Source organism: Haplochromis burtoni, unplaced genomic scaffold (assembly GCF_018398535.1).
Source record: "Haplochromis burtoni strain Fernald_Lab_line unplaced genomic scaffold, NCSU_Asbu1 Contig_4, whole genome shotgun sequence".
Lineage (NCBI taxonomy): Eukaryota > Metazoa > Chordata > Actinopteri > Cichliformes > Cichlidae > Haplochromis > Haplochromis burtoni.
In genome coordinates, this window is record NW_024582365.1 from 3628516 (window position 1) to 3654027 (window position 25512).

The 25512-nt window shown below is 41.0% G+C and overlaps 1 protein-coding gene across 3 annotated transcripts in view; it reads left to right on the forward strand.

Moving 5' to 3' along the window:
• macrod1 (mono-ADP ribosylhydrolase 1) overlaps positions 1-25512 on the forward strand; it is a 147068-nt gene that overhangs the window by 77427 nt on the left and 44129 nt on the right. For all 3 annotated transcript variants that reach the window (XM_042221383.1, XM_005913346.3, XM_005913345.3), the window contains exons 4-5: positions 3298-3327; positions 19226-19342. In XM_042221383.1, the coding sequence (XP_042077317.1) occupies positions 3298-3327; positions 19226-19342 (147 nt within the window). The remainder of the gene's footprint in view (positions 1-3297; positions 3328-19225; positions 19343-25512) is intronic.

Consider the following 25512-nt stretch of genomic DNA (forward strand, 5'->3'; position numbering starts at 1 on the left):
CCCTTATTTTTCTATCTTCACCTAAATGAAGATTCATTTAAATATAGAACTAGGAATTAAAATTAGAATTACTGTTGAACAAGTAGCTGAATGAATGAATTCAACTGAAGCTTGATACTCACTGTGATGACTGTGAGGTTGTTCAGATCACCAATCATGAGGTGAAGCATAAACCGATCAAAGACTCTTGTTTGCACACAGAAGCCTGTTTATAATGTCAGCAAAGCACTTGTGCAACACGTTAGCAATGTAGCTAGTCATGCTTGTGTTATTTTGTAACGTTTTTGGTTGTAGTATCAACTTGGTGTTAGACTTATGCACAAACTGTAACTCATTTGCAGTTTTTGAAGTTTCCAGTGTTACTTTAAAGGGTATTTCTTCATTTCTTAATAGCATTGTCATTATTGTACTAATGAAAATGGATATTATATGAGCTCTGTCTTACTGTCACTTTGAATGAAGATGTGCTGTACACTTCAATGCACTGAAATATCCGGTTCTTCCATTTCCAAACTTGTAGAATGAAAACTGAACCAGTGGTCCACAAGCAGGAAATGGAGACAGTTTGCCTTTAAAGTATCAGTTGCACCTCTTGAAACAAACAGCATTTAGGCAGGATTATTGAAGAAAAAGCTCTCCTGCATTAATATACAGTCATCACCCTCTTTATTAGATACAAGTTGCTAGAACTGGCTTGAACCTTGTTTTTCCTTCAGACCTGCCTTTATTCGTCATTAGAGCAGGGCGATATGACCAAAAATATTTATCACGATATACATTTGAAAATTTGCAATAACGATATAACTGACGATATAATTGACACTAGACAAAATACTTTACAACTCCACAACTTTATTAGTGCAAAAAAAACCAATCAATGTATTTTCACTTAAACAAGCAGCTGTTTTTTATGTGCATTAAAGTTATATAAAAATTTAACAGTGCAAATGCAAAATCCTTGCTGACAGTTTAACCAAAAAGCATTTCCAGTGGAAACTGGCTGACATATCCTCAGCATAACCATGTATAATATCCACAAAACTTAAAAAGAGGTTATACACACACAATCCAGTAATATTCTGTTGAAGCACAGTACGTATCACTCTGCGAGGCTCCTGCCTACGACAGCCGTAATGCTCCGACAATCCATCAAGTGGTGCAGGTTCGTAGCTTAGCAAAGTCGTACTAAAACATTTGACAGATTTTCCAGCACAGTGTACATAAAATCGTTTCGAGGTCAGTAAACACAACCAGAATTCATACATAAGGCACACGGGATTATAAGGGGCACTGTTGATTTTCAGAAAAATCACAGGATTGATTTTAAGTGTGCCGTATTTTCCAAAAACACGGTAATAACGACGGCCCACTAGCATGCTCTACCAAAAATAGTGCTTTGTTGTGTATCTGACGGACGAAAGCTAAACCAGTTCCACACCACTGAAGCTGCAGCATTTTTACAAACCAATTCTGGTTCATCCGTTTCATTTAACAATCCGCTTTCTCCCTTCTCATTCTCCGTCGCTGCCATGCTTTTTCCGCCATGTGTGTATGAAAACAAAGGCACTGCGCGTTTTACCCATAATCTATTGCGATATTTCATTTTCTTATCGTTGCCCAACATTATACCGGTATTACCGTGAACTGTATGATATGTTCCGCCCCTATTTGTCATGACATAGATCCAAAAAGATGCACAGCACTACACACTTGCTTCAGATTTGTTAGCTGCACATTCATAATACAAATCTCCCATTGTACCACAAATGAAAGCTCTATTGAATTGAGATCTGGTGATATGAGATTTGTGACATAGTGTGTTATCTTCTGGAAGTAACCATCAGATGATGTGTGGTAAAGGAATGAACATGGTAAAAAGGGGCCCAAAACATGAAAATTCCCCCCACACCATTACAGTCCTACTACCAACCTGAACCGTTGATTTAAGGCAGGACTGCTGGTGTGCTTTGACGATGTTTACACCAAATTCTGACCTTACCATATGAATGTTGGCGCAGAAATATTGACTCATCAGATCAGGCAACATTTTTTCAGTCTTCTCTTGACCAGCTTTGGTGAGCCTATGCAAACTGTGCTCTCCGTTTTCCTGTTCTTGGCACATCCCACTTTTCAGTTATTTATTTGTAAAAAATGTTCGGAATCATGTATGATTTTCGTTCCACTTCTCACGTGTACACCACTTTGTGTTGGTTTTTTCACGTGGAATTCCAATAAAATTGATTCATGTTTGTGGCTGTAATGTGACAAAATGTGGGAAAGTTCAAGGGGGCTGAATACTTTTGCAAGCCACTGTAAGTGGCTATTGTAGCTCATCTGTTTCAAGGTTTGATGTTAATAGATGCTCTACTGCATCTTCTTTCCCTATTCTGATGCTCAGTTTGAACTTCAAAAGGTTATCTTGACCATATCTACATGCCCTAAATGCACTGATTTTTCTGCCATGTGATTGGCTAATTAGCTATTTATATTAATGAGCAGTTGATCAGTTGTTCCTAATGAAGTGCGTAGTGAATGTACATTTTCATTAGGACCAGTTGGACACTAAAGTAGGAAATGTCTCCATGAAATGTACTACTGTGCACAGAATATGTTCTAAAACCAAAATGAGGTGTTTTAAATCATAGTGAAAAGTTATGCAGAGGTAAGGCAGAGAAAGCAAGTGTTAAAACTACTTCCTGTTGGATGAGGTGCCATCAAATGTATTGTTTGTTTGGGCTTCAGTTTGACATTTAGGGGTAATCGGTTTACAATTAAAATAACTGAATAATCATAATGGGAAAAAATGAAATCTGCTCATTGTAGTAATTGGAGTTTTATATCACCTGGATGTAATGAGAACGTGATTGCACTATTCATCAGAGACCTGTGTAACATTTTATATTAGATGTGATGAGGGCTGCAACTCATGGGTATTTTTGTTATTGATCTGTTCAGGTATTTATTCAGTTTAACAAATAGCAATCACAGGTTGGTATGGTCCAAAAAATGAAAAGACATCTTCTTGTTCTTATTTCAGTCCAACCCTCAAATATTATTTGCAGTTTAAAGTAGAAATCTAATAGCTAAGTGTAATACTTAGCTGTTTATCTGGCTAAATACATAGCCATAAATTGAAAAGACATTCTCGCCATATATACACTACAGACATTTTTGCTTAATTTAATTAGTTTTGTGTCCTCCGACTTTTTAATTATTGCTTGCTGTGACAGTTTAAGCCTTATTAATTACGCTTCAGTTGTATTCACAATCATTTCTTTTTTCTTGTCTCTCTTTTAGCCAACAACACTCTGCTCGGTGGAGGTGGAGGTAAGTTACCACCTGTCTGATCCTTTGGTCGTCTATGTTTGTGTGCCTGCCAAGATACGTGCAGGCCTCAGCTGTTATTAATGGCATGGCTTTGTGGTGCAAATGGTCGTCTGTGGACACCAAATAATTTAAAATTGTCGCACTTCTTTTAATCAGATGATGCAGTGCAATTTACGAGCCAAAAAGAGCGAGCGAGCGTGCGTGCGTGTGTGTTGGTGTACGTGTTTGCGAGTGTTTTATGCCCCATGTGTGGTGTCTGTCTATATTTTTCTTTGTGTAAGGTAGCAGGTAGCTCTTTGTTGTGGCAGGTGTTCAAGGTGCTTTTGCATGCAGCTCGTGAGGGTGTGTGCCTATGTCTGTGTGTGTGTCTGTGCTTTTCACGTGTTTGCAGGTGTGAAGTCAATAGTTCGTAATTTATGGGTGTGGAGTGCTGTGGAAATAAACATTTTTCAGTGTATTGTTGACTCAGTGCTTTGCTGCGGGTGTGTGATGTTTGACGTCCGTGAGTAATCGATACTTGCAATAAATCTGTATTGCTAATGCAGTAGCCAGATTCACTAAAACATGTGCACACGCACCTTACTCAACTTGTGTGTGTGTGTGTGTGTGTGTGTGTCTGTGTGTGTGTTTGTTAATGGTTGCAAATTTGGGTGCTGGTGCATTTGCCTGTGGTCGTTTTCTTTGTCTTCATTTGGCCAAACAGCTTTAGCCTTTCAGCCCGGCTCGCTCACACTGCCGTTTTTAACCTTCCTATTTGTATGTTAGTCTGCATGCAGCCTTTTTCTTTGCAGTCTCTGTGGTGAAGTATCAAGTGGTGCACCTGCATGTCTGTATATTCGCGTGTATGTGCATTCGTATGTCAGCTTACAACCGTGCATCTGCTTGCCTGAAATGATCTACTGAAGTCCTGAGTGTCCATATGCACACATACACGACACACACACGACACACACACACACACGGGCTCCACCTTAACTGATAAACACCAGCTGAGGCTCAAGCCACAAAAATGGATGCCACACTCTTCCTGTTGCCACACACACACACACACATGCAGTCAAGCACCTCGAGATCTACAGCGTCGTTTGATGTTGTCCTGAGGTCTCTGATGGCTTTACAAAGACAGATGGTTTCTAGAGAGCCCTCGAACATGTGAATGCGTCACACTGGGTGCATTAGTGCCCATGTAAAGCATGTTTATGTTGATCACTGTGGTTTAGTTAATGTTTTTATTCAGTTAAATTTAACCACAGCAGCTGTTTTCATTGTAAACATTTCCACCGACCAGCTGAACGAGCCAACATTAAGAGCCACCATCTGAATCTGTCTATTCTCTCTTTCTGTGCCACTCTGCACCATTCCCCCCCCCCTTGCTCAGTTGATTTCCCTCATTTCTTATTGTATGTATTTTTCTGTCTCCATCTCCCTTTTCAGCTCTGTCCTTTGGGGTTTGCTAAGGCAGATAGAGCCTGGAGTAGGTGTTAATTAGAGATAGGTAAGGGTAGTGACAAGAGGAAGAATGGAACAAACAAGAGAGAGGGAGGGAAACGATGCTTAGAGAAAGAAGACGAGAAAGACGAGAGCGATGACGGCCACTTGGGATCGACAGATGCAAGCAAAGGGGCCAAGTGGGGAAAAAACACACACACAAAAATCATTTACTATACATCTACATTTGCCAGGATCACACTCTGCACTGAGTAACCATGCATTCATTCATTCAGCTTTAGTGAGTTGTTTTTTCCATCAAAGGTGAGGCAACAAAAGGTCTTTACGGTTCTTTACCTCTCAGTCTCAAGGGTACCTGGGTAAATGTCATTCAGTTAGATCAAACGCACACCTGTCGACATTGTTTTTCGCACTTCAATCTGGAGGAGTGCTGAGCTGATGCAGTGCATCAACAACAAACTCAAGGGCAGGAAATTAACCTTTTTTTTATGTCCACTGGCTGCTGTTGCTCATTTATTCCTGAGCTTATCTGCTATTTCAACATTTCACTGCTTTGATTGATTTTCTAAATGGAACAGAAAGCCAAGATGATAGAGGTTTAGTCAGCCAGACAGTTACCATTATTTTTGTATAAACATTTATTCATGTAGACATGAACATATATCAGTTTAATCTCTGAATGGATGCCGTTAAAATTGTTAGAGCCAACACAGATTCTTCTTCTAGGTCACCATATGTCAGTGCGTACCTTTGGGATGAATGGCACGCTAAAGTGTTTTTTCACTGGCATGTGGCCTCCAAGAAGTATCAGCTTTCACTGATACAGCGTGCAGCTGTTTTCTGCATTTCAAGACATTGTAAACAATCTTTAAGGATGAAAACTACAGTTTCCTTATTCATTTAGCAGGGTAGCCATGGGGGTTTAAGTGCAGTTTAACACATAAGTCAGCAGTTCGTGAACAGTGTTGTCACTCAACAGTAATTTTATAGCTTTGATACTATATTTTCAGAGCATTTTCATTCCATGGGGGAATTTATTTCCTTATCTATGAGCATTCTGCCTTCACTCTGATTTCAACTGCACACCTGTGAAGTTTCCCGACTGGACTGTACACCTTTATGCGCACCATTGTGGCCCTTTTGAACAGCGACAAATACTGAAAGTGACTTTAATCACTGTATCACTTTGCTTCCTGTTATAATTTTTTCCACTTCTGTATCAGTGATGATGCAGAAGATTTTTTTTGAGTGGGGACATCTGTCGTTCAGGAGGAGACTGCCGCAAGTCCAGGAAACATTGAGTGCCAGTATGAATGGTGACCAAGCTGTGACGACGACACAGTGGGCATGCAACACAATAAATTACCTTAAAAGGGGATTTAGGTGATGTAGGAGAGACGAGCCGTGATGTAGTGACAAGATTATATAGCTTTAAAATTATATAGCACTCTTCTATATATTTTAGCATTCAGAACAACTTGTATTGCATGGCACACTGGCTTCCTTTTTCAGCTCTGGAGATTGCCCCTTGGTCACCCACCACACTGCTATTACAATAAGCAGTAAAGAAAATTGGTATCACAAGAAGCAAACCCCTGAAACGAAGTTTGTGAACCCAGACGCAGGTTGCCTGGTTGGTAATTTTCCTGTTACATGCAGAGCAATCACAGAAGCCAGCAAAAAAACACTTTTCAAGTAAAAATCGTCTATGAGCAAAATATTAAGATAGAAATTGAGATCTGGAATTCGGCTTTAAGCACTTGTCAAACCAAATCATGTGATCATACATTCAAAACCCTCACTTGCTGTGATGTTCCGGTTTCATAATAACAAGTTACTGATCAAACAGAGACACAGTTACAGACACACAGACAGTTGCTGTCAGAGATCCTGCTCTGGGTCTGTAGGGACAGATTGCACAGGATGTGAGCCAGCCACAAAGACACTGCCGGCTTATGATTGGTTTAGGTTTTAAGACAGTGCACAATAGATGAGCACAGTCCCAATTAAAATTTCATCCACTTGCATTTTTTCATTTCGATGGGGAAACACGAAAGAAAATGTTGTACAGCTAAAAAATTCAGGCTGAAATTGCATGAGATGACATCTGTAATCAATCCTCAAGAACAACGATGGAGTTTGAAACCCGGTACTGGAAGTCTCTCGGCTCTCGTCCTTGTGTGTCTGCAGCCCTTTTTGGGTTTTTTTTTTTTTGCTTTCTCCTTGTCTGGATGGGGAGAAAAATACAGGCGGAGAAGAATAGGCTTGTCTGCTTGGCTTTCAGAACAAATGAACAGGAGAGCATGTATTGTGAATGAAGGGAGAGAGTTTTGGAGCATGGAGATGAGACTAGAGACAAAGAGCACTTAGTGTACCTTCCGCATGCAGACAGTGCTGTCAGCCGCATACATAAATTCATCTGTTTCACTGCTGTTAGCAACACTCATATATGCGTGTGTGTGCGTGCGTGTCTGTGTGCGCAAGAGTTCACGGTAGTAACACTTAACAGGTTGCGCTGCATTTGTTTGTGAGTTCAAGTTTGCACATATACACAGGTGCCTATACAGAATCGTAGGAGAGGCAGCGTGCGTGTTTGTGCGTCCATCCACCACCAGAACCATCCTAAATGTTGCCTTGGCAACAAGCTGACTGAAGTAAATGAGTGTCCCGGCTCTGCTGAGGGATTGTGGGAAAGCAATATGCCAGCGTTCCGCCCCATTAGTTTGACAGACAGCCTGTTTGGCCTATAAGAGGTCAGCTGGCAAGGGCAATCGTATTAGTATTCCATAGGAGAGACTTCAGGATTGGTTTTACTCTTATGCCAAGCTACCCGTGAGTGTGTGTTTTCTTATGTGTGGATGTGTTTGTTGAGGGTGGGCGGTTTGAGGTAAAGCTTGTCGTGGCACAGAACAATAGCAGAGAATGTGTGTGTGTGCGAGTGTGTGTGTTTGTTTTTGTGCCCTGCTGGAGGTTGCAGGCTCCGCGCCAGGTAAGCATATCGCCAATTATCACTTCACAGTCCCCCTACATCCCCTCCCTCTCTCCCCCAGAGTCAGTCAATACAGAGCCTGCGAGGGAGATGTGATAACACCTAAACTGGTCAGCCGCCTGTTTAACAGGGTAAAGAAGCCAAAACACTAATTTCAATCCTTCCTGTATTCATCCATGCATTGCATCCTTTTAATCTATTCCTCTCTGGAACCCTGCTTAACATTCATCTCTCCCTTCTTTGTTTTTAGTCTCACCCACTCTTTTCACCTACACACCTTTTATTTATTTTATTTTATTTTTTTACACTTGATCCCCTTCCAAAGCCATTTCTTTTTGTCCAACTGTGCTCTTCAGTCTCCCGTCTCGTCGTTCTCTGTCTGTGTGTGAGTGTCTCTCCATTCCCCATTGTTTTTATTTATTTATTTATTTATTTTTTTGTTTGTGCACTCCATCTCTGATTCCCCAAAAGACCGAGCTTCAATAGCAGAAAACAGTGAAGTGATATTTAGTATGATAATCAAGGCTAAATTATGAATTTTGCATGATTTATTTTTTTTAGGATGAAAATTAATTTGGCATATTTCATGTTTTGTGTGTTTTTGTGTGTCTAGTGATATAAATGTGTTCCCTTGTGTTATACAGTTGATGTCTATTGGTTGCATTAGGTGTAGCCAATTAAGACTAATGGTCGAGTAGTTCACATGCTTCATTTGCACAGAGTCAGTGGAGTACGAACAACAAGTATCCTTTGACACCAAACTCATTGCTCGTTTTAAATGACTCGGTGTCTAAGTGGCTTATACAGACCTGATATTGGTGGTATTTTTTATTAAGGCAATGTCAGTTTGACTTTTTTTGCTTCCCAAGAAAAGTGATTTTCATTTGTGATGAATTTATTTATTTTTTTACATTCATAAGCATAAACAATACAGACAAACAGCCTTTACAAAATCCAGTTCCTATGCAATAAAAGACCAAAAGGAAATCAACAGAAACATATAAATTACATAAATCAATTAGAGTGAGGCTTCAGACTGCTGGAATATTATTGTTGTGTCTGAAATCCCTGCCTTGTACTAGAATTGTACTAGAGAAGACAGTATCACGACCAAAATGTTTGCAATAAATTCAGTCAGATTAATAATAATATTGGGAAGATGAGAAGTTCAGTCATTCAAGATGCTCAGAGTAGCGCCACTACTCCTCTATGTCAAAAGGAGCCAGTTGAGGTGGTTCGGGCATCTTATTGGGGTGCCTCTTGGCCGCCTCCTGGGTGTTCCTGGCATGTACCACTAGAAGGACCCCCCAGGCCAGGCCCAGGACATGCTGAAAAGATGTATATCTTGACTGGCCTGGAAATGCCTCAGTGTTATTGCAGAGAGACACATAACAGACAAGTTGTACTCTTCAGCATAGACTGACTAAGACTGATTTCAAGGTATTGGCAGTCTGCCTGCGTTTATAAAGTAGGCAGCAAAGGTAAGGAATGATTGCTAATCTGTCTGACAGTGGCTGCATCAGATTGGAGATCTGTGCAACTGCCTCGTGATCAAAAGTGGTTAGCCAGAAATTGAGGGTGTTACAAACTTAATCTCTGGGGAAGTTTGTTACTAGAACTACTTGCAATTGGTCTCTTACAGCAAGAAATTTCAGAGCAAACACTGGTTATTATTTTTGAACCCCCTACTGGCAAGGATGCTTCCATGCTATTGTTACTCTGTATTGGGACTGAGCCATGAGCAACTCAGGTTCAAGTGCTGTAAAAGTTACAAGTTAATGTAGTTAGAATCAAACGCATCAAGTCCCTAGAAATGAAGGAGGTCATGAAATTCACATTGATCTATCCTGGGTCCTATATTCAGATCAGTTAAAGACAGCAGTCATGAAAAGTTTTATTTTCAACATCAGTAGAAGTGGTTGCAGCCTGCTTACATCATAAATCTTACTGACATCTGATATTTTCTGGAAATCAATAACAAGCCTCCTAAAAGAGCAACAATAGAGAGCAAGAGCTCCACGGTGAAAATAGACAGTAAAAAAAGTGAAACCTCACAATTCTCTCCCAAGTGCTTCTCTTATAACACTCATTGTTTTCCAACTGTGTATGTGTGTGTCAAAGAACGGCATGTTTCAGTATGAGGGCGTACAAAATTACAGGCATACTTTATAGTACTTGTGGTGAGTAGAAAAAACTTTCTACCAGCTCCTCTGATTATTAATCGTGTATAAAAAGTTATAAAGTAACCCTTAGCTATTAAACAACAATGGATGTTAAAAAGTTTTAGAAAAAACTTTTAATAGCTAACTTGATCAACAGGAAGAATACATTATAAATGTGAAAGAAGCCATTTCTGTTGTGATAAAGTCAACACCTGCGCTGTAATGGCATTTCTCTGGTGGCCTGCTGGGGCTAATCTACCGAACACCTCGTCACCATATCAAAAACCACTGATTACATTACATAATGGCACCTAACAGGCTCACCGTTAAATAGGTTATTATTGCACTTGATCACACTAACATTAGTCTGTTATGTTGGTAATTCATCTTTAGGTAGGCATAGATTTCTGCATCAAACTGCAAAGAATAGGCAATAGTTTTGTTTTGTTTTTAAATAAAACTTAAAAGCACTCATTACAGCCTGCTCGTTGTACTAGAGGAAGTCATTAGACTTTATTCCTTGGGGACTATAAATGCACAAGTTGTTCTCACCCCCAGATTTTCATGTACTGAAACTTGACCACAACCTTTTGGCTTTAGATTGCGCTGTTCTGGCTACCCATCCAGCTTCATTTTCAACCTGCGGTGCAGTCCAGTCCAGTTCAGTACATCTGAGCAACTGCTGTCATCACTGCTGGGCATGGGTAACCATGACAGCCATGAAACTAGCAGAGAAGTTTGTTGTAGATGTGAAAAGTTCTTGTTACTGCTACATGGATTGATATTTATATAGCGTTTTATAGCTTAACAGAGCACTCAAAGCACTTTTTAAATACAATCCACATTCACCCTTTCACACATTCATACAGCATCTTATTTTATACTTTCAATAACTTTCTAACTACCTTACACACTCACACTCCAGTGTATCGCAGGCTTTTGGGGGTTCAGTATCTTTCAACATGTGGGCTGAAGGAGCCAGGGATTGACCCGCTGACCTTCCCATTGGTAGATTACATCCTCTACAGTAGATACTAGCTGTCCTCCTTTGTTAGGCGAGAAACTCAAATCAAACATTAGCCATAGTTGTTGTTTAGTCTGCGTATTGTTAGATGTCTGGAGGTCCGCATGTCTAATCTGCTACCATAAGAAATTGCAACAATGTTGGAAATAAAAAAGCATATTTATGCACGTTTCGTGTGTTAGAGTCATGACTTTCAGTGAGGAGGAAGAGGGTGACATTTGATCCAGATACAGGTTGCATGGTCTCTTCCACCTGTGCTTTCATTTCTTTGATCAAGGAGACTCCTTCTTAGATTGTAAAACTTAGGTATTTTCCTTCTTCATATCTTGAGTTTGAAGGTGCAGACAAAAATTTAAAATTGCCTCAGCTGCACATGAACAGTTGGTATGATGCTCCATTTCTGAAGGAAAAGACTTTTTCGCCGTTTATTTCTGAATACCGTATATTTTTTTTCTCTGTGAAATAACCTCAAAAAACAACTACCTTTACCCTTAAAATATGACAAAATTTGATCTGTACCCTGCCTCTTGCCCTGTGACAGCTGGAATAGGCTCCAGCACCCCCCACAACCCTGAAAAGGATAAGCGGCAGCGAATGGATGGATAAATGAATGGGTCTCAGTGAGAATCTGCTGGTGTGAAATGCGTGGCAATACATCCAATAGTTGTTCAGATATCACATTGTGAAGTGAGTTGACCACTTGGCAGCTGTTATAGCTCACCAAAACCACAAGTACATTATAGATGCTGGTGTCAAATTATATGTAGTATAATACTAATAGTGGTGGAAACTCATAGAAAACACATGCAAGACAATTCTTTTGTTCGCCTGTCTATTATTTTTAAAAAAGGCAAATATTTCTGGCAGAAAAATGATTTCGGTCTAGAAACTCAACAAATCCACTCATATTGTTTTCTAGAGCGATATTGGTGCCCATAAGCAACTCTTACATAGCCGTCTGCATTGACAAGGTACTGCTGGTGCCGCTTTGCTTCAAGCACATCTTTCATTTGCTTCCCCCTCTGCTCATGAGTTCCCCCCCTTCATATTTCTGGCACCATTCAAGTGACAGAACAGTGTCTGAATCTACTCAGTAGCATGCAGTGCTCATGCTGGGCTATTACACTGGCTCCCATGGAGTCAGAAGTTACTGTAGACTGAAAGAAAGCTAACATGGTCTGTGTTCAGTGAGTGCAGTGACAGGGATAGCTTGTCTGTGTTAAAGAGGTGGGAGTCATGGAGTGGTTAAATAGGTGTATGGATATTTATTAACCATACTCACCAGGTTCAGGTTCTTTTGTCTGCCTCCTATCATCTCCATTTAGCAAGGAGCAATCTAATTTAAACATGATAATATCAAAGCTGCCTTTTGCTAAATGGAAAAAGCAACTCATGTGAAAGAAAATATGTTGAGCATGACATTAAAATGATCTTATTTGGAGCTAAAAGGACAGGAAGTGCTGGTTTCTGGGATTAAAAAGTCATCTTTTGTGTGTCTCTGTGGGCGTGTTTCTTTCCTCTTTGGTTTTTTTGTGTCCCTGTGTGACTCGCCACATAAGAATGTGATTGGTCACTTCATAGAAAGGCTTTAGATCTGGGGACTTGAACTCAGAAGGCCTGCTCAGTCATTCATCCATGCCAGTAATAGGCTAACACCTTAGCACCGGGGATCTAAAATCAGATTTCGGCAGCCCCCTTGGCCCTGCGCCTGATGTAAGAGGTCATTGTAACAAGCGGGAATCAGCAGTTCGCCATCCTTTGTAGTCACATTAAACTCCCAAATTAAATGTATTCCAAACAGTGTTTCTGTGCCAGGACACGTGTTCCTTAATTTTGGCATTCAGCTGTATTTAAAGCTGTATGTGCACCCATGCATATGTGCTCTAGAGTGTGTAGCTGCATATGTGTGTGCAAGCCTCAGTGTGGATGTTTTTCAGCTCCATTCGCAAGCTTGTATTACAGCTGTGTAAGAGTGAGGGCAGGGCAGTACTTGGGTCAAAAAGCACTGCTGTAGCTCAAGGCTATGCAGTCCACTCATAAAGACTGGAGGGGAAAAGGCCAGTTTGCACTAGTAGGCACACACAGAGGCACATACACATTTGTGTATCTGTCAAACATGCAGCAACGAATGGGAAAAAAAAAAAAGGAATGGTGGGTTAAATTCCAAAGCAAGTCCCTTTCCTTTTTTTTATGTTGTTTTTCTTGCTTGTTTCTTTTTCTCCCTCCAGACTATTTTTACATCTGCTACTCTTGCTTATTCCCCTCCCCTCCTCCCCTTCTCTCCTTTCCATCTCTCTGTCTTATCACACTTGTTCTCTCTTTCAGAGTTGGCCTGCCTCAAAGTTGGTGTGCAGCGTATTTTTGTGTCACCTCAAGGACTCATCACACACACGCCACACGTACACTTGAAAATACACTCATAAATACAGTGTCCACAGCTGCACATATGCTTTGACAAGGATATACACACACAATATATCACTCACATGCGCATACACACATATCTAAGCTAGTTTCTGAGCACCCTGAGGAGGTAGCCGCTGTTCAGAACTTGTTTGTCACACCCTCGCACTTGTGCTTCGCTCACAGCGTGGCCCAGTTCAACATGGCACAGCATGACATGGCACACCACGGCTCAGCGCCGCATGCGATATGCCAACTTAACACAATAATGTTCAGATAACACCAGACCCCTGCCTGGAGCGCCTCAGTTTGGCGAAACACACCGCTGTAACAGCTGGTCTGTACGCAGAGAGACGGATAAGAACCACAGGCCAATGTGCTGAGCTCTGGCATATGGATTGATGCTATTGAACTATTTTGAACCAGTGCTGACAAGTGTCACAGTGCTGCGACGAATCCATTTCTGACATGTGCCTGATTCTGGGTTGATTTAGAATCCAAACTTTAGATTTAATATTCTAGAAAAACGACATGTTGCTCATACACGACGACCAAAGTTATGGAAAATTGAATTAATGGGATGCTTTTCATTAACACACATGAACATGTTTAAATGTCTACATATTTACTGGCAACCTATCCAGGATGTACTAGTCCTTTCAGCAATATGCCAGCTTAAGACAGATAACACCAGGCCCCCGCCTGGAGCCACTCAGTTTAGTGAAACACACCGCCGTAACGTCTGGTCTGTACACAGAGAGACAGATAAGAACCAGACCTATGTGTTGAGCTCTGGCATATGGACTGATGCTATTAAACTATTTTGAACAAGTGCTGACAACTATCATAGTGCGCATGTTTAAATGGCAACCTGTGCAGGGTGAACCAGTCCTCCTTCCTCGCGTCAGTGCCTGACCCCACAACCCTGAATTGTATAATGGATGGATGGATGTTTTTTCCATTGGTTGGTTATTGCTCAATTGATCAAATATAACATTATGATCACTGACAGGTGATGTTAATAACACTAATTATTTCTTCACCTGCTATAAGGTGGGATATATTAGGGAGCAAATGAACATTTTGACCTCAAAGTTAATGTGTTAGTAGCAGAACAAATGGGCAAGTGTAAGGATTTGAGTAAGTTTGACAAGGGCCAAACAGTGATGTTAGATAGCTGAGTCAGAGCGTGTCCAAACTACAACTCTTGTGGGGTGTTACGGGTCTGCAGTGGTCAGTATCTATCAAAAGCCGTCCAAGGAAGGAACATTGGTGAACCACTCACAGAGTTATGGACACCCAAGGCTCACTGATGCCCGTGGGGTCTTATCCAACAGAAGAGCTACTGTAGCTCAAAATGCTGGTTCAGTAGAAGAGTGCCAGAATACACAGTGCATTGCAGTTTTTTGCATATGGGGCTGCATAACTGCAAACTAGTCTAAGTACCCGTGCTGACCCCTGTCCACCAAAAAGTCCTAACAAAGGGCATGTGAGCATCAGAAGTGGACTACGTAGCAATGGAAGCAGGTGGCCTGGTCTGATCAATCGCGTTCCTTTTTTTACATGTCGATGGCCGGGCGTGTGTTAGTCACTTACACTTACAGCATAGTACACCTCGCACCAGGATGTACTATGCTTTGGGCAGTGCTCTGCTGGGAAACCTTGGGTCCTGCCATCCATGTGTTACTCCTACCTAACCATTGTTGCAGACCATGCACACCCTTTCATGGAAATAGTATTCCCCAATGGCTCTGGCCTCTTTCAGCACAATAATGCCCCCTGCCACAAAGCAAAACTGGCTCATAAATGGTTTAAGGAACACAGCAATGAGTTCGAGGTGCTGACTTGGCCTCCAGATTCCCAGATCTCAATCCAATCGAGCATCTGTGAAATGTGCTGGACACCTCGAAGTTTACAAGACTTACTGTATGTGTTACTAACACCTTGGCGTTAGATATCATAGCACATCTTGTGTGATCTAGTGGAGTCCATGCCTCAATGACCATTGCCGTTTTGGCAGCAAAAGGGAACCGACACAATATTAGGCAGGTGGTCATAATGTTGTGCCTGATCGGTGTGTATTGCTATTTAGCGTAGTCTGTTTTTAGATAGGATAGTTTCTCTTTACATGTATAATTGATATTAATAATCTCAATCTACTAAATAATTAGTAACTGCACTCTAAAATAAATGTAGTGAAAGCTTCTCAAAATGTAGTGGAATAGAAGTAGAAAGTAGCATGCTGCTAGAATCACTGCTATAGAGAGAGGAGGGCGGCTGTCTGTAACAGCGCTTTCTAGAATCTGGCAAAGCTGGAAATTGATAACAAATTAGGCTCACAGTTAGTCTTCACACATTGCTTTCATTTTAAAATGTTTCTGGCAACTCATTTTAGCCTTGCAAGAGAGCTGTGGCTGTGTAAAACAAGCCAAAAGTGGATGTTAGAGTAGAAAAGATTACTTTAGTACGAGCTGGTAGGGCGATGTGTGTTAATAACCCACAAAATTTTATAGTCAGAGTAATTAGAGCAGTTGTTAACTCTAGAAGAAGTTGTGCTTGACTTCACCTGAGCTCAAGGTCTCCAATACATCGGTGTATCTTTGCAGTGTGTGGGTGTGTGTGTGTGAGTGGAGAGGCTGCACAAAGAACACACAGATAACTGACAGTGCCATTGTCATGGATGTTGTGTTGCAGACCGTTGTTGGGGGGAAAATAAGATGCTGCTCAGGCTGGCTTTTATAGTCTTTCTTTTGCATGTGCTCCTAAAAACACATTCACGGTTCAAACAATATTGTTCCTTACTTGTAACTGTGAGTGAAAGGCTTACCTTCCATATCACCATCTTGGCCTTCCTCCACCGTGGTGAAGCTAAGAACCTGTTCTTTCTTGTAGTACATCGAACTGATTATACTCATTTTCATATGAAACTTTTTCTTGGTTTAAAAACAAACAAAACCTAATTTTACATCCATTTACAGCCCACTTTGAACTTGAGTGGACCGGACGAGTGAACCTCCACTTTCTCATATCTCAATATAAGATAAAGAAGTGCAATTTCAACAGTACATCTTAGTTTTTCTACATGATGAATGGGTAAAGTTACAGTGTTGCATGTTTTTGTTTTATAAAACAACAAAGTGTAAAATTTCTAGTAGACATTGAAAAACAGGAACTTTTCTGTCATTGAACTATTTAACTCAGGGGTGTCAAACTCCAGGCCTCGAGGGCCGGTGTCCTGCAGGTTTTAGATATCAACCTGGGTCAACACACATGAATCAAATGATTAGTTCATTACCAGGCCTCTGCAGAACTTCAAGACATGTTGAGGAGGTAATTTAGCCATTTAAATCAGTCGTGTTGGATCAAGGACACATCTAAAACCTGCAGGACACCGGCCCTTGAGGCCTGGAGTTTGACACCCCTGATTTAACTAATACCTACACCACCAATTACTTTGGTGTAGTATGAATATCTGTGGGGGAGGTCTTTATCTGCAGGAAAAGCTGTAAAACATATAGAAACACAGGGTTTTATGTTTTACACACTTCATTTAGAGTATACACCCACTGTACACTTTATTAGGTACACCTTGCTAGTACTGGGTTGTACCCCTTTAGCCTTGATAGTTGTATTAATTCATCATTTATTCAACAAGCTGCTGGAAACATTCCTCACAAATTTTGGTCATTTTTGACATGACAGCATCAGACAATTGCTGCAGATTTGTGGGCTGCATATCCACGACGTGAATCTTCTATTCTACCACTTCCCAAACGTGCTCTATTGGATTGAGATTTGCTAACTGTTGAGGCCTGAGTGTAGTGTCATGTCTCATTGGCATGTTGAGTAAACAAGTTTCGGATGATTTTACCTTTGTGACACGATGTGTATCCTGCTGGACGCAGCAGTTATAAGATGGGCACACTGTGGTCGTAAAGGGATGAACATGGTCGGCAAAAACGCAGAGACAGGCTGTGGTGTTTCACTGATGCTTAATTGGTGCTAAGGGGGCCAGAGTGTGCTGAGAAAGTCTCCCTTACCTCAATTACACTACCAGTAGCCTGAGCTGTTGATAAAGGCACATGGATTCATGTTTAATGGTGTTCATGCTAAATTGTGACCCTGTCATCTGAATGTTGCAGCAGAAATCAAAACTCATTAAACCAGGAGATACTTTTCAAATCTTTTTAGTCTTGGTGAGCCTGTGTGAATTGTAGTCTCAGGCTCCTTTTCTTAGCTGACAGGGGTGACACCCGGTGTGGTCTTCTGCTGCTCTACTCCATGTGTTGTGCAATCAGAGATGCTCTTCTGTATTTCTAGGTTTTAATGAGTGGTTGTTTGACTTACTACTGCCTTCCTATCAGCTTAGAGCAGTCTGACCATTCTCCTCTAGTATCAACAGGGCTTTTTTTGCCCAGAGAACTGATTTTCACTGAATATTTAACTTAAAAAACAATATTTTCTGTAAACACTAGAGAGGGATCTGTGTGAAAATCCCAGTAGAGCATCAGTTTCTGAAATATTTGGGGCAGCACGTCTGGCACCAACGTTCAAAGTCACTTTAATCACCTTTCTTCTTCATTCTGATGCTCGCTTCGAACTTCACTTGATTGACCTGACCATGCCTACGCACCTCAAAGTACTGACTTGAGTACAGTTATGTATCACAAGGTTTGGGACAACTATATTTTAAAATGTTTGGTAAAAAATAATGAAGTGATTTATAGTCAGTAAATTAGGTGAGCATTTCCTGAGGTTTTCTTCACTCTTGACTTTTATCTAAGGATAATCGTGATCTTTCCCAAAATCATTAGAAAGCATAGAATAGTATTAGTCATCATTATTCAAATAAATGAAATATGTTTTCAGCAAACAGGTGTTTTACTTTCATTAAAAACCACCCGTGGGTGCTCTGTTGGCCGCGGCTGTTAAGCTAAAGCCCGTGAGCCACAATGTCCCAAAAGGTTTCACAATGTGTTGATAAAAGAAATGTAAAAACGCCACAGAAGAACCTGAATGCTGAAAAATGGGAATATGTAAATGTAATTTCTGGAAGACTTGGTTGGACCTCCAGCTTATTCCTCCTCTTCACCCCAGCTGATCAGTGATCAATGAGTCAATCAAATCACAGAAAATCTACGTTATTACGGTTACTGCTATAGTGTCTCTGTGGATGGATTATTGTTTTACATGATTTTAAAAGCTCATTTGTTGAAGTTTGATATTTTTAGTGCTTTTTTTCCTTGAAGTGTGAATTAGACGCATTAAATTCTTCTTTCTCGCTTTCATAATGCTGCAAATCATAATAATAAAACTGTATCAAAATGAACTTTGAAGAAATAAGTCTGACTGCAAGGGGTGCATAGATTCTGTCTGAAAATGTAATTGGCACAGCTGTAAAATTGCTTCAGCCGCATCATTGCCCTCCTGGAAATGAACACAGTCACGGTCTTTAGATGTGGTGGGGATCAAAGACAGATACACATTTATGAATATTATGTAGATTCATGAAAATTTAATTAATAAAGAGTAATTGCCCAAAAAGTCAAAGTCAGCTGAGTCCTTAATAACACATTAAATCAAGTAATTAAGGAAGGCAATAGCCTTAAAATCCATTAAATAGACTGACATGTAGAGAGACAGATGCAAGCAGGATTAGGGGTGAAAAGTTAGTAACCTGCAGAAGCCTGGAAATTCAAGCGTTCACCGCTAATACCAACATTATCCAGGTCCTTTTAGCGCTAAGCCTCGACTCCAGTAAAAGTGTCTGCTGGACTTCAAACCACACTCTGGCTGCTGTAATTAGTGAGATTGCAGGGGATTCACATAAGTAGGCCAACTTTTTAAAATCTCCTGTCGTCTCCTTTCCAGTGGACGGAGCGATCCACCGCGCTGCTGGTCCCATGCTAAAAAAGGAGTGTGCTTCGCTCAACGGCTGTAAGACAGGAGAGGCCAAGATTACCTGCGGCTACCGCCTTCCTGCAAAGTGTGAGTATAAAGTGTTTGTGTAACTTCTAGCAGCTCCGGTGAGGCTGCTTCCATGTGTTTCTGCTGGACAGCTTCCAGGTGTGAATGTGTGGGAAAGTGTAACAGGGATGCAGGACGATGTGGAAAAAGAGTTGCACCGTTGAGTCTTTCTAGAAAAACGAAGGTTAAACTGCTTCATGAATTTAAAAAATGGCTTTTAATAAGGAATTGGTGCTGTCTTAATATCAACAATTTCCTCTTTTAACGAATTCGTTTAAATAACTTGTGCATTTTTTCTCTTAGAGAGGTCTTAAAGTAGCTCAGTTTCCCCTCTTTACCTCAAACCCGAGCAGCAGCACAAACTCGGATGTATCACTGAGTTCCATTTATAGCAGAGTAAATGGAACTCAATTATTAAGTGGCGCTCCACTGCTGCTTGTGTAATGTGATGAAACTGTAGGGTCAACATGACAGGAGGCACTTTCCTAGGTGTTCTCCTCCAACTTTCTTCATATCTACAAGACATTTAATTAAGTAGGAGATCAGAACTCTGCATTTACATAAATCACAAAAGCTGACAGTCACTTTATTTTATTTTAGCCATTTTATTTTATTTTAAAAACCCTGAAAAACACAGTTATTGGGACATAAATAAGCCTCTAACTATAATATATTTATTTGTGTTATTTTTTGCTATAAAAATACTCCCTTAAAGTTTGGAGCCAGTCCTAATATCTTTATATTTTAAGCAAACCTTTGTGGGGATACAGTATATAAGCCAAAAATCTGAGTTTCTATAATTTTAACAAGCTTGATCGTCAACACAGCCTGAACTGTCTTAGACGAGCTTTTTTGTGATAGCTTGAAGTACGGTACTGTGCAAAAGTCTTGAGCCACACCACCCCTTTCTTTGTATTTTCCTTCCAAGGAGCCAGACTTTCTCTGTTTCTCTGGGCTTTCCGAAGTCCTTTCAAAGTATTTTTACACTTTTTCACCACTAATTTTTTGTTTTCATGAGAATTTTTGCTTTTTTGGTAAACCAAATTGACCCATAAACCATTCAAGCATAAAAAAGGAGCACCTATCTTACGCGTTGTCTACATATGACAGACCATTTTAAATGGTATCTTTAGGCACTTTGTTACAAGCAACCTGTCAAAAAAAGCAGAATTTGTTCCCATTTCTTTAGTTGAATTTGAGGAATAATGCAGACAATAAAACAGCTTGACAGACATAAAATAATGTTTTTGCACCAACAAGGTGATTCCCAAGAGCTATTAACTGAAAACGTGGCATATCTCAGAATGTGTCCTTATAAAATGAGGAAAAATGGACAGGTGGAGGACAAAAGAAAGAAGTGTCAGGTCTAAAAAAAATATCCACAGCAGATGAAAAGTATCTGAAAGTCATGTTCTTAAGAAAGTCCTGACACAGGACCTGAGAGACGCATCTGGCCTTCAGCTGATGTGTCTACTGAGGTCTTACTGAGATGAAATTATTAGCATAACAGAGAAGACAATAAGAAAACAGACATATAGTTAAGGGACAAGAATAAATCTTGCTAAATTAAAGATCATTTTATGGAAGTTTTTACTAAAAAAAATATAGAAAAAGTTTGTTGATCGGTGGTCAACAGCATCTTCAGACACTGAAGATATATACTATACTGTACACGTTTCAGGCTACTGCGTGCATTTAGATATAACCACATACTGTACAATAAACACATGAAATATTACATTTTGTTTCACAAGAGAACATTTCTTTGCACAGATCAATTTACATGCATACACAGTGCATCATTACCAAGAGGACCAGTCACAGTTGCTCGTATCTTTCTGTCTGGTTACATTTCTGCGAGGCGGAGCAGGGTAATTTGATATAGAGTTATTGGCTCGCTGAAAAACCCAGGCGATTCAGGTGATCTCCAATAATCTCTCTCTAATATTCTTGCCTGATCAAATCACAGCCTTGAATGTTAAAAATGGCAAAAAAAATTGATGGATTATTTCTCGGTTTAGTGCACGTTTAGTGTGTTAGCATTGCTCAGCTAATAATTGGGCTTTTTGCCTCAAAGCCAAACATATTTACCTTCTTCTGGCTTTAGATCAAGGAGTGTTTTTGGGCCATTTTGCTCACAAATATCAAGAGGTTTACCGGCCACTATAGACAAACATTCATTTAGTTGTTTTCTAGGTTGGCTCACTTGTTCTTTTTAGAGTCCTGCCTCTTTACCAGTCTTGCATCTTTATCAGCTTAACTGCTTGAAACACCAAAAAACCACAAGTGAAACTCAGATTGGCAACTAATTGGCTAATATCAGCTCTGCGTGGGACTATAGTGCTAAAGGTTTATGCAAAAGATGACAAAAACTAAAAGTGTGGCAAAGAGAGGTAACTGTAATACCTTCATTATTCTAAATGGGATATTTTAAAGGAGAACTCCGCTGATTTTTATCACAGTCTGTTCACAGCTTTGGGGGACTACTGCTAAATATGGAGAGAAGGTTGGATGTGTTTGTGGCTCAGGAGTGAGCTGAGGAAAATCTGATAAACTGTCTTATAGTGATGACATCACTTGAGGCAATTTAGATTGAGGTAGGGGGGGAAATGAAAGACATCTGGGGGTGTGGAGCTGCAAAGGAGCATGACACTAATAGGTATGGAAATAATGCAGTAGCCAAGCTTTGAGCATTATAACGGCCACCCAGGTGTGAGTGTGCGTCGGTGTGTTTTTTCTGAGTGAGATTAAAGCAGCACTGAGGCTGTGTGATATCAGCTTCTGGTTCTACTGAGAGTTTAAGTTCACAGTGGCAGAGAAAAGGAAAGAAGAGAGGGGGGGAAAAAAGGAGAAGAAGCGCTGATAAAGGCGAGCTCAAGGCAGAATGGAGCGCAGGAGTAGGAAAGATAGATAAGGACAGAGTTGGAGAGAGGAAGAAATAAATGAAGCGGCGTAGAGGAGAGATGTGAGAGGAGCTGAAGACTGAAGGGAATTAGGGGGAGATGAGTTCTTACATTGTCTGTTCTCCTTTGTTGGTTCACTTGTTTAACTTTGAGGATGTTAGCTGTCATTTTTGTGTGCGTGTTAGCGGATGCTTGGCTGCTTGTCACTGGGTTTTTTATGAGTGCATATTTATGTGCAATTGTGTGCATTTGTTTTGCTCTCCTGTACTTAGTCATACAGCCTGTTTCATAGGCTGCGTTCGCTCATGTGTTGGTGGATACGCTGTGCCAGTGCAGTATATCCTTGCATGCGGTGGGGTCTGCCTGTCAGGTCCTATCAGTCTGGTACCTGTAACTCTGTCAGCATGAGATCTGTGTGACTGACAACTTTCTGACTCACTGACTCACTGACTAACCATGTGTGGGTGTGTGTGTGCGCGCACATCCACGCACACAACTTCTCGGTGTTGCACTTATGTGTGCGTGGCCTTTACCCAGCATGTGGTAAGGAGGCTGGTTCTCCCCTCCCAGACAAAATATTAAGTCCTGAGAATAATTCAACGTGCGTCTGCTCCAATGCTTAAACACTCACAACAGGGCTTGATTACCTCTCAGCAGGAGGGCGAGCGAGTCAAGACAGCAACAACAGAGGGAAAGCAAAGGAGGGATGACAAAGCAGGCAGAGGAATGCGTGAAGGCAGAGGAACAGTTGAAGAGAGAGAAATGAAAATGAAACTCGACAGGAGAGAGGCAGAAAGGTTGAGAGATGGGCTCGGTCTCAAAGGCAGCACTTTGATCTTGATTTGTATGGGCTTGCCACCAGATGTGGGATTTCAAGAGCATCTGACTCACAAGTTGCCAAATGGTCCAGAAGACCTGCTGTCAGCCCTCTATGCAGAGTGTCCATCGATGATCCCGCAGCCACTTAGCCATCAGCAGCCTGGTATCGTAACCTAGCAACACCCAGAGTGCACGCCACACTACTGCTGCGGTTTAGCAACAGTTGCGTGCAATTCGGGGAAGCTGATAAATGACAGCTGGCCCAGGTCGGAGTCAAATCTCAGCCAAAATGTAAAGGCAGTTAAATCAGAAACTGTCAGCTTTGAGGCATATGAGCCATTGTAATTAGGACTCGATTAGGAGAGGAGCCTCCTGTTTGTGTGCGCTGCTCACTTGTGAGCCTGTTAGATGCTGTAAGATGCTTCTGCACATGTGTAGGTGTGTGCAAATGGGTTTTTTTCCCCTCTCTTTTCTCTTGCCCCTTTCTCCTATATATATATATATTAATTTATTTGCAGTTGCCAGACAAGGGAGCCTGGGCCAGCGTGTTGTCTGGGCGACTCATGGCCCTGAGCTCACCTGTGTACCGATAAACACAGCTGTAACCCTGCTAACTTGTTCCCCAGCCAGCTCTACTCCCACTGCTAAACACACAGAGATACAGCACTGGGGACAGAAGGTGCACGAGGGTGGGTCAAAAGATAACACAACTGGCAACTTCCCCGTTAGAAAAAGCACCCCTTGGCTTTAGTGATGTCAATAAAGAGAGCTAGAGGCTCAGACAGCAGGGGTTTTGGGCACATTTAACCCTGATTCACTCCTGTCAACGTTTGGAGGAGAAAACTGCTGTGAGACTCACAGACACCGATGTTCAGCCCAGATTATCTGGTAAAGTGGAGGGTTTTTACAGAACCACTCTTAAACCTTTGCAGATTAATAAAATAAACATTTTTGACATTTGGAGTTAAGATCTGGATGATTATGAAATTACAAATCAAGACTCCAAATAAAGACAACAAGCAGCCAGCTCTACTGCCTAATAGCTTTCTGTGAATGTAATGTAGCGCAGTCTGGGCAGCAGAGTAATACAATTTGAAAGGGGAAAAATATATAAAAATGTCAGACTGTGGAAAATCACCAAATAGTTTAATGACCCAGGCTGAAAGCAAACAGCTGTGCAGGTGAAGAGTAATATCAGCGCCTTTTACCTACCTGTAAACATCAGTCTGAGCACAGCATACTTATCTGCAGTGGCCTCCTACATTTTTCAGTTGAACTCACTTTGAGTTGTACTTCTAGATAAAACGGCAGCTTCTGTTTGTTTCCCACTTGTATCTGTTTTCAGCAATGTTTCTGTGTTCCCAGATCTCAGTGGTAAGTGCCATGCTATCACAGCTAATACCTGACAGTCCTGTTTTCCTTTGAGATCAGTTGAAGAAGTGTAAATGTCCAATAAGTAATTATTTCAGAAAACAAGCTAAAAATGTAAAACTGTATTTCTTATTTTCACTCCAGTAGGTCCAGAGCATCAAGATTATTTCAAGATGAGCTGACCTGAAGTTACAATTAAAGCTAAAACTGTCTTGTTTATTATGGAAAGATGCATCTTTACTACCTGTTAAACTGTAACTGTTTAGCAGCTGTTTGGGTCCAGCAGGCTAGAGCTAGTACCAATGTAAGGCCTCAGGTGCACAGGTTTAGAAACCACTGATCACTGGGGAAAAATGTGTCTTCTCTGACAGTGGGTGAATGTTTACTGGAGACTGCTGGCTGTTGTCAGTAACCTCCAACACAAGCACTAGCAGATGGCTTCAGTCACCTGTACTTAGCAGATGTTTGCCAACTACCCACGAAGTGGAAGTAAAACTAAGAAAAGTGTGACTTTAACTAGAAATGTAGAGCGTTTCCCTGAAACTAAAAGTTGTGTCTTTTTAAAATGTGTGGTGATAAAGAACAACTTCTACTTAAAAGGCAATTTTTTCCAGTATATCTCAAGCTAGCGAGTATTTGCAGACAGGTCACCATCTTCCATGCAAACATGGGCAATTTGGTAATCTCCTAGCAACCAAAGCAATCACAAGGAGGTAGATGCACCTGATTTCAACAGGTGACAGCCAGCAATCTCCAGCAACCGCTCATCAGTTTATCCAATCTTCATGTGTAGAATCATTACAGGTGAAACTATATGCTTTTCTAGCTACAAGACAGACTCTTACAGTGTTCAAACCTGAAGGCAGTGTAGCTCGCTGTGGCTTGCTTCTCCACCCCAAAATGAAAGTTCAAGGGTTGCTGGAGTGTGCACTGCAAATGCACAATTGGAAACGGCCAGAATGGGAGAGCTTAAATTGGTCCAGGACTTCATAAGGAGACAACCTCAAAGGAGTTGTCTGCCAAATTGAAATCTGCTGCAGCTTTAGATTTTTAAGGGTCGAGTTGTGAAACTTATTGCAACTTGTACAGGTGCAACTA